Source organism: Protopterus annectens, chromosome 12.part0 (genome assembly GCF_019279795.1).
Source record: "Protopterus annectens isolate FY-2018-M chromosome 12.part0, PAN1.0, whole genome shotgun sequence".
Classification (NCBI taxonomy): Eukaryota; Metazoa; Chordata; order Ceratodontiformes; family Protopteridae; genus Protopterus; species Protopterus annectens.
In genome coordinates, this window is record NC_056746.1 from 523,816,834 (window position 1) to 523,827,708 (window position 10,875).

At 37.8% G+C, this 10,875-nt stretch overlaps 1 protein-coding gene across 1 annotated transcript in view; it reads left to right on the forward strand.

Annotated features, from left to right (window-relative positions):
* The window catches only part of DRC3 (dynein regulatory complex subunit 3), a 557,555-nt gene that overhangs the window by 420,560 nt on the left and 126,120 nt on the right, over nt 1–10,875 (forward strand). The window contains exon 9 of the mRNA XM_044089663.1: nt 5,325–5,395. Within this exon, the coding sequence (XP_043945598.1) occupies nt 5,325–5,395 (71 nt within the window). The remainder of the gene's footprint in view (nt 1–5,324; nt 5,396–10,875) is intronic.

Genomic DNA, 10,875 nt, shown 5'->3' on the forward strand with positions numbered 1-10,875 from the left:
GGACGTTCTTCAATATCCCCTTTTGTAAGGTAAATTACTGGTCAGGGCTTTTCTCAGTGGTTAGTCGTCCCGGTAGGAGCTTTATTTGGGTCTTGGGGACCTCAGGTAGTTGAGCCAGGGTAGGGGGGGGTTCCTGTGATAAGAGGGAAGGAGATAGGATGTTAGAATAAGTAAGGTTACACAGTTTAAAGCAGCATAGTCCTCAGTACAGTCTGTAAGCAAATGTTATTAAAGATCAATGTGAGTACAGAGCATGTCACAGACACAAACAGATAATAACCATTCAGTGTGTCAGTTGGAATGACGCACCTTTGCAAGGTTTAGGTTTTTCCCGCTACCAAAGTACAGCTCAATGCAGTTAACAGTGTTATAATGAGCACTCTCTATAACAACAAAAGAATATGCAGTACACAATTGGTCATATATTGGGTTAGAAAGGAAGCCGCCAGCTTCCTATTAGCAGACACGTGCAATATAGATGCTTAGATTACGGCAGCAGCAACTAAAAAACATGTCGCTATTTAGATAACAGCAACTGTGGCCAAGTATGTGCCATTATTGCATACAGAACCTTAAATAGTAGCTATAGATATCCTCGGTCCTGTCCTGTACTTAACTAAGTAAAAAGACACTAGAAATGCGTCAGCAGCACGTGGAGAGCATTGGTATTTAGCTTTGTACCTCTGCGACTAGCAGGCAAACACGCCACAAAGTCGTCTCGCACCAACAACAGTGTTAGTTGTCCGAGAACCATACAGAGTCTTACAAATAAACATTCACTGGCAATATGACTTGTATACGGCTGTAATATGACTTGTATAAGACTGTAATCACCTCTGCGACTAGCAGGCAAACACGCCACAAAGTCGTCTCGCACCAACAACAGTGTTAGTTGTCCGAGAACCATACAGAGTCTTACAAATAAACATTCACTGGCAATATGACTTGTATAAGGCTGTAATCATCAGACAGTATACACACAAATTACATTACCAAACAGAGTAGACTCGCACAACAAAAGTAAAACTATCTCAGTACATTGCAGAGTAGAAATAAGCTGAAATGAGCCAATACGATCACATAAAGCTACTAGGCTATGCAGTATTACACAGATTTGAGTTTTTCTTGACAGACTGTGAGTTACCTTTCGGCCGGGAGATACGCCCGGGCAAGCGGACAGGCAATACCAATAGTAAGGAGGAGTAAATGTTCGCAGAATACCTGAGGGAATATTTGATAACTTCCTGACGTTAGCTTTCACCGTCAGGATTCCCCAGGGTCTTAGTGAGAGCAGTCTTCCAGGTAAGTTTCATCAACTGCCAGGTTCCTGGAACTAGATATATTTATTAGCCTTTAACGAGAGAAATATGCTATAAATTTACCCTGTAGCTTAAGTTAGGTTACGTGGACGTTCTTCAATATCCCCTTTTGTAAGGTAAATTACTGGTCAGGGCTTTTCTCAGTGGTTAGTCATCCTGGTAGGAGCTTTATTTGGGTCTTGGGGACCTCAGGTAGTTGAGCCAGGGTAGGGGAGGGTTCCCTGTAGCTTAAGTTAGGTTACGTGGACGTTCTTCAATATCCCCTTTTGTAAGGTAAATTACTGGTCAGGGCTTTTCTCAGTGGTTAGTCGTCCCGGTAGGAGCTTTATTTGGGTCTTGGGGACCTCAGGTAGTTGAGCCAGGGTAGGGGGGGGTTCCTTTCGGCCGGGAGATACGCCCGGGCAAGCGGACAGGCAATACCAATAGTAAGGAGGAGTAACATTTACATTTATATTATTGTGCTAACTTAGATTTTCCCATACTTTTTAGTGGCTTTCTAAATGACACTGTCTGTACCACAGTGGACCAAAACTTGGAGTATTTTGTTTTGGGGATTCTTCTTTTCGATCCAAGTTATACGTTTTTGCCTTAGGTGAAGGCTATGTATGAATTCTATACTCTCTGGAAGTAAAGCAGGACATTGCAGGGTATCATACCCATGCAAGAATTGTTCACCACTTCTTATTCCTAGAATACTTCAGGTAAATTTGCTATGGTCTGTAGTGGCAGTACCTTACCGAGAAACCCTATGCTTTCTGGTCCCAGTGTCTGTTGGAGAGGTCTGCATAAAGCGGATGCAGAACTTTAAGCATGAAAGTGGAGTGTATGTTAATGAGCTGAGCAGGGTATCTGCAACAGATTGCCAGAGTAGCTATCAAATAATGGGCCCAGGCCTACACTTGGGCTTTGATTGACATTTTATTATAAAAAGTTGGGCTTAGCAGGTGGGCAGAAGTACTGGAACTAATTTCTAAGATTTCACAATCTATGGATTTCTCCATATGTCTGTTTTTACCACTATTTTATCTCAATATCCTTCTCTGTTTACCTGTGTTTTCCTTTTCACGAACCATGTCCTTCTGTTTTATTTTATATCTCATCATTTTTCCATGTGTCTTTTCTGTTTTTGTTTTATGACTCTTGTCCTGTTTTCAAAAACCCATTTCATCAAAAGCCACAGAGGTCTTTGTTGTAATTTTTTTTTGAGACTGCTATACCTCAAATTAAGAGCAGTGTCCTGACCTCAAAGACCTTCAATGCTGAGTGTGCACTTTGGCCAAGTGTGCATCACACAGCACTTGGTCATCTCACATAAGAAAAACGTCTGTATTTTACCTTAACTATTACTTTTGAATTAACACTCATTGACCCTTTAGAGTGCAGATAGCTTTTATCACTTGAGTTTCTCCCTTATGTTTTCACCATATGTAGCTGATCTGAAGCTTTCTCTGTGGGATGAGGGAGCAGCAAATCCATACTTGTCCCCAGAAGTCAAGTGCTTATAGAAATCAGCAGAAGAGAAACTGATCCTGATTGCAAAGGAGATATATGCATGAAAATGGTTGCTTATAGCAAAAGCACTAACACAATTATCAAGAATAAATATATAAAAGTTTTGGTTGAAATTGCAAACACCATTTGAGATGAGGACACACAAGATATTCGATCAGCTGTTCCTATTTTAGCTGGGTTAATATTCTGAAGGAGTCGTTCTCAGAGCCTAAACACTTGAGGGTAAATGGTTAAGTGTGCTCACTTTGAAGAGATCATTATATTTTCACTAGGTCCATTTGATGGTCCTTTGATTATGCAGATTTGTGTGAGATCATTAACAAATTCATCAAAAATATTTTATTTCCAAAATTTATTCTTGAAACTACATGAGCAAACTGATTTAATAAAAAGCATTTAAGGACTGCAAACAGCAGAAAAGAACTAGAGGGTATGTGACAACTGCTCCATTAAACTGCAGTTTTACAGTTGACATCAGCACTGGCTTTCCACATAGTATATTTTGTAGCTTGTCCTGTGATAGTCCTGTATCAAGATGTTTGAAAGCATGACACTGTTTTAATATACTTGCATTCTGTCCTCTCAGTGAATGACACAGTCTGAATCTTTTCATGGAGAATGCAAACCCCAACTTGACATCTGGCCACTGACCATACATTCCCCTGTAACAGTGCATTCATTCCTCTTCTCCATGCTTAGCTGCCACATAATGCAGTGGAGTGGCATCTTTCCTGTACAGGGAGAGGGGTCTTAATTTTGATGGAAAGGAGGCACAGATGCAGGAGAATGAACAGCCACTTAGACCATTGTTCCTATGTACCTGTGGATTTTTTTTGCAGGCATAAGCACCTGTGCAATCTCTACCATGCAGTGAGCATGAAACAGGCTCACTGCTGAGTTTCTGTGTACAAGTGCTGTTATGCTATGCTTTGAATATGCCATAAATGTCTATTTAATGCGTCCCCTTGTTCTTGAGGCTAACCTTTAATCTCCAACAGGGGACACCCTCTCCCCAAAAGGGAAATATATCAAGCATACCTCTGAAATGCTATGATTTATGCTTACCGCTATCATTTATGCCCAAGAATTTAGCTTGCTTCTCCTAGATTTATGATATACCTCATAAAGTCAGACCTTTTTATTAGTACATAGTTTATTAAATCCATATACTAAGCCACTACAAAGCTTCACTCACTAATCATATAAGGTCTACTATTGTGAAAAATAAGAAAATGCCCCTCTTTTAGACCCTCTTCTATGATTTTTAATGATTGGAGGTTGAGAGATATGGTAGCAAGAACTAAAATCTTTATCCCGTGGCTGGCCCTCTAAGCCCTAGCCTGTCTGTTTAACCTGAGTCACCAATGATGAAGCATGTGGCTTCCCTCTGTACCTAAAGCTCAGCCACTGAATTGGGTCTTACTCTGAAAAAAAAAATATTGAGTAAAGATGACAATTATGTAGTAGTATTACCATCTGAAGTCAACTGTGTATGTTACCAATGCATAGTTTCTGATTTGAACTTAGTTAATGATCAGATGTTTATAATGTCAGAAGTGGCACTGTCTAATTACATCACAATGTTTAGCAAGCTGATGTCATTGTTAGGCATTTTGAAGTCGTACCATGACAGTAACATATACAGTACTATTCAACTAATCACTTTTGACACCGAATTTCACTGCTGCACTTTACTACACCTTTTGGAAGGAAGTTCTTGTTTGGTAAACATTTCAACTGGAAATTGTTTATTAACTATTCAACCTTTTTTTTTAATTATGAGTTGTGTACCCAGAATAAGATATCCTGTATCCATCCATCCACAACCCCTTTTTCCCATTTTTGCACTTGGGGTTGGGGTGTCACTTCAACAGTGACAATCATCTAGAGCCGACGTTTACGGTGCCGGGTGGCTAGTCCTGCTTTGGTAATTCTTCCACACCACACACTTACATGGACACTCAAACCTAAGGCCAATTTTCAGTGTCCAGTCCACCTACTGCATGTCTTTGGAATGTGGGAAGAAAGCAGAGCACTCAGAGGAAACCCACATGAACACAGAGAGGATGTGCAGACTCTGCACAGAAGGCACCCCAGCCAAGGTTTGAACCAGGTAAGCTCTTGCTGTGAAGTGATAATGCTATCCACTGCATCACTGTGCTGCAAAGAACCACCCACTGATAAATTAACAAGTTTTTCATTTTACAGCATTAAAATGTGTTTGTTAGGACTGAACAAAGTACAGACAGGTAAGCATGCAGTGGCCAATACATTTTTAGTATGGATGAACCAAAATGTCTCAGAAGAGCTGTCTGCTAAAGAGAGATGAGGTGCAAATGAAGCAAACCTTGACATAACTGAGCATATCTCTAGTGTACCTGAAAATGAGTACTTAAGGACAACTTTAAAAGCAATGAATACACTGCAACATTTTGGCATGTGCATTATTCTTGATATGCCAAAAATATGCTCATGACTGTTTTATTTTCACAGGAAATTATAAAGGATTTTGAAAGAAACATCTCTGAAATGGTGTCAGTTTTTATCGAGAATGTTCAAGGATTATATCCTTTTATTAAGTTATTCCAAAGCAAATGTTTCTTATTGAAAATAATATTAAACCTTAGGAAGTACAAAATCATTCTTTACAATTTTATTAATAATGTTTTAAATTTCAAGCTTAGTAACTATTTAAGGGTTTGTGGATTTGACTTCAGTATCACATTCATAAGACTGCCCAGAACTGCATCCAGTCTCATACCACATATAGATGTCTTGCACAAATGTGCTTGACTACATCAATATGCCTAACTTATTTTATCATTCCAGAAAAATGGAGATTGAGAGGAGAATCCAAGAGGTATGTGCCATTACCCACACCACTTCATCAGAACCCACTACACACCACAGTGTCACTTATTTTTTTAGCTAACTTCAACAATGCCTAATGAAATACATCCATTAAGGGCTCTTGGTGAATACAGCAAGGGTTTACAAAGGAATAAGCATCTCTGAAAAGTGTGTTCAATTCATTCACTGCTCATCCTGGAATAATTTATGACAGTTGCAGAATTTAGGTTGTGAAGAAAGTAGAAACAGAGCGAGAAGAAAATATTTTAAAATGCAAGCATTTACTTTTTCAGTCACTGAAACGGCTAATCTTCTTAACATTTTTATGATCTTGCTTAGAATACAATTAACATTATCACTAATAAAAACCTCATCAGTTAGGCAGTATTATTTAGTGTTATTAGCTATTTACACTGCTGAGATTAAAAATGGATCAAAAATAATTTCTCACCCAAATCAGTGGCTCATGAATATTATTACATTCGTGAAACTTGGGCTTGTCAGCATAATGAACAGCTGTCAAACTAGAGACTTTCAGTTTGCAGAGTGTTACTGGATAAAGTGGAAACTACTCTCTTTAATTACAGAATGTCAAGTACAAACATTAAGTGAAGTTACTATTGTATCTGGTCATCTGTGTTAAAAAATAAATTACCTCTGAATGAAAATCCTTCCATTATTTTGAAAAGCATCCCCTATGTTCATTCAATGCATAGTCAATCAAAAAACAGCACTCGAGTTTAATAGGTTAAGAATACATGTACGCTTAAACTGTAACTTAAATAACTATTTCTGGGGGCCATGCACCTTGAATTTGCATGTACTAATTCCAAAGCTACACAGTGTTTGGGAAAGACAAAACTCCCTATTAATGCTAATGGTGGGCTCACACAGAAGTTCCACACACTGTAAGTATCCAGGATTCAATCTTAACAACTTATATTCAAGCACTTAAAGCCTGTCTGACTAGTCTGCATTCAAGTTTAGGTAAAATTTCTGAAACAGAACTGTAAAAAGTCAAGTGCTTGACCACCATGGCTAAAATGCAATTGCTTTAATAAAATACACACAGACAAAAAAAAAACATGTAAAACACAAGAGTAAGCACTTTCGCAATATACCTATCGCTTCACCAGACGTTTACCAAATCAATTATACAACTTAAATACACTTCAATCAATGACATCATTTCCCATCATAAAACTTAAAAAGATATCACAAAAATAATGCAAAATATATATATAAAAAATAAAATAAACATGTCATAAAACTGTTTCATACATAATAGTATATCTTCTTCTTTCGGCTGTTAGGGGTCGCCACAGTGGATCACCTGTCCGCTCACGATTGGCAGTGGAGTTTTACAGTGTCGAGTTGCCAGCCCAGCGCCCAACCTTCCACAGAAGGCACACACATGCACACACTCATGCCTAGGGCCAATTTAGAGTGTCCAATCCACCTACAGCATGTCTTTGGGATGTGGGAGGAAACTGGAGCACCCGGAGGAAACCCACGCGACCACAGGGAGGACATGCAGACTCTGCACAGAAGGCACCTCAGCCGAGAATCGAACCGGAGAACCTCTTGCTGTGAGGCAGCAACACTAACCGCTGCACCACCGTACATATATAAACTTAGTGTGGAAGAGGTCAGGCTAGTAAAGATGGTTTTAAAGAAACAATTCCATTTATACCCAGAGGATGGTCTGCCTGCAAGGAAAGAATCCAGGCTAGCTCTCTCATCTCGGTTTTATTCTTCAGATCACCACCCTTAATGCTTTCTTGGAACACTTCTGACACTGGAAACTTAAAACAATGGTGATCACCTTCATTTATCACATGCCTTGCTAAGGCATTATCAATCTTACTATTGCTAATATCTCTGTTATGTTCAAGTATACGTTCCTTAAAGGAGCAGCAGGTCTTGCCAATATAAAAAGCATGGCAGACCACAAAAAAGAATAAATAAACTAAGTTTCTACTGATACAATCAGCATAAAAATTACATTCAGCTGAGAAACCTAGCTTGGGGTGTTTAAACAACATACAAAACTGCAAGCACGACAGCCCCGAAACGGGTATGTTCCCTAACGTTGTGATCTGGGGGTTTCTGTTCTGCTCCGTTTTATAACATAATTGTCTTTTCAAATTCAAATTATTCCTAAAGGAAAACAGTGGTCTATCGGTCACAACATCACTAAGCTCATCTGAAACAGTAAAGATACCCCAATTCTTTTTAATAATATCACAAACAATGTTTATATAACTAGAATATGTGAGGGGGAATCTCACGACTCTATTAGTCATATGGGATGAAAGGCAAGTATCTGAACCAACCTGAGGAGAGAAATAGGCTCTGCCTCTCCCCTTTCTTTCAGACAGAACTTGCCTTATACATGCTTCAATGTCCTTAAGCTTATACCCTCTTGCTAGAAAATCTGCTTTCAGTTGCTGGAAAGCATCATTTAACAGTGTCATCACTGAAGTCCCGTACACTGTAAGTATCCAGGATTCAATCTGGACAACTCATATTCAGACACTTAAAACCTGTCTGACTAGTCTGCATTCAAGTTTAGGTTCTTGAAACAGTGTTTATTAGCAAGTTAATGAATGGTTCATTGAAAACAATATTTTATAGATTTTTAGTATGATTATTTTTTAAAACAGTCTTAAAACAGCCTTGTCATTATTAATAACTTGTTGAACTGGAGAGAACACAAGAAACTTAGACCAAAGAAATGGAAGGCTTTACAATCAGAACATAATATCTCACATGCAAAGGCAGTTAAATTCATAAATGCTGGTATGCGTTGCACACCAAGGGGCAAGCTGAGCTTGTCAATGTACAATGGGAAAAGTGTTCAATGGTAGACAATATGGGATCATATACATCACACAAGCAGAAAGTTATAATTCGAAGTGGAAAGAGATGATGAAGTGGGAAGAGGGGGTTCAAGCAATAAAGAGATAGTGGGATTTTAGATGCAGATCCTTGAAGAGAATAAAAATCATGCAGAATATTATATTATATTATATTACAGTTTCAAAATATTCTGCCTTGAAGCAATTATAATATATAAAAGAATTTTTTTTTTTTTTTTGTCTGGGCTGTCAAAATTTTGATTGCTTAATCTCCCATTATATTCATAACATTGTAGAAAGTATTCTAAGAACTAAGCCAACACAGAAATGGAGAAAGGAAATGTGAAGGGAGATGTGTAAAATTAGGAAAATCTTTAGTGTACGCATAATATTTTCTCCTTTTTGAATCCATATTGTTTCAAGATGGATTCTGGCAGTTTAAGTCTGTCTTTGATCTGTTTCCTGACAACATGAATACTGACAATGTAGAAAATTCCAATGTGGAAGACTGGAATTTGCATCTAAAATGGAAAGTCACAGATAAGGGGTCTACAGATTCTTAGTAAGGATACAAATGTGTTCAGTTTTAATTGGTCAGTGGCTATACTTTAACAGTTTCAAAATATTCTGCCTTGAAGCAATTATAATATATAAAATAATAATTTTTTTTTTTGTCTGGGCTGTCAAAATTTTGATTGCTTAATCTCCCATATATGTTATTTGCAAAAAAGAGATTATTCTAATCAGCTGAACTGTGTTGGATGCATTTTTTTTAACCTCAACATTTTGGTGTCAATAAGACTCTGATCTTTCGAACTGTTTGTGAGTTGCTGCAGCAGAAATCACCTCCGGGCCCATTCTTGACACATTTTCTATCTAGTACATTTCTGGTGTGCCAGCACACAAATATATTCTTCCACCTTCAGGAGAGTTTGAAATCTCTATAGGTAAACTTCTGTTAATCAGTCTTTACAATGGATTATTAAACTGTATGAAAGTGGGTTAAAATTGTGTGAGTGAAGTTTACAATTCCTATATTTCATATAAGAGTGCGTTCTAATCACAAAAAGAAAAGATCCTTCTTTATATGAGAATGATATACAACAAAGAATGAGAGTGGGTTTTTAATCATAGTTGCATATTATTACAAGAGAGCAAGTTTTAATATATGTGAGTGAATAATATTATCATTATATTGAAATTACAATGGGTACAGATATGCATATATTAAAAGAGCCAGTGTTTGGGACTCTAACCAGACATATGTTTAATAAATTTGGACAAGACAGCAATAATTATTTTGTAAAGTGGTCTGAGCTCACTAAAAATGATAATGCGCTGCATTTCCCTGAGGGTGGAACTTTTGACAAGGTTATTTCAGAGAATCTTAAAAAAAATGAGCACCTGCGTTTTGTTGGTCAGCTTTTAATGACTAGCACGAAGAAAATAAAAAAAACGGAAAGGGAATCTGTCGTTAAAAGTCTGAAATGTAGTTCAGCTGCAGCTAATAGGACAAGAAGTACATTACAGAAATGTGCAGAATGTAGATCTTGTGGTACTTGGGTCTTTATTCTTTAAAATACCTTCTAATTCTTTCATCTCCCCCTTATGACCATTCTGCTTCCTATGAAGCAGACAATCTTCCCTGTGCAGGAGAACAGGTAAGGGAACAATGTGCAGATATCTGTCCTTCTGTTTCACCTGGTACTTCCAAAGTCACTTTCAGTACTTTTGCCCATCCCCAAGGATCAGTTTACAACACTAGATTTTGGCAACAGTGACAGTAACACGCTGTTTCAAATTCTGTTTAGATATTAATGAGAACAGCAAATAAGGGCAGACAGTTATATCAAAAAGATAAGCATGCATTTAGGACAAAACGTACAGGTAAATTAAAATTATTTTGTAATAAAAGTGCCCCCCCTAAGACTACTTCTCTAAAGAAATGTAAAAAGTTAGTTACGCAGTCTCTAATAATCATTGATGGAGAAGAATAGAGGCAGAACACACCTCCTAAACAAAGCTTCAATGATACATCAACTTCTGATTCATTCTCTTATAATGACACCCCTACCACTACCACATTATCAGATACTCAGATTCATCCTTTCAAGGGGGTACCTAATCCTGCAACAACCCAGTGGCACTAAACTTCCTATAAAGGTAGTGCGCCTGTGGACTGCAGTAGGCTTTCAAACTATTGTAGATTCTTTCCCTCTTATTCAAACACACTCAGCTAAATATGCTAAAATTTTAGGACATGTGCAGTTATAAAACCCTGCTATTGAAAACTTATGAAAAGTTTTAAAGGCTTCCACACCTCCAGATATTTG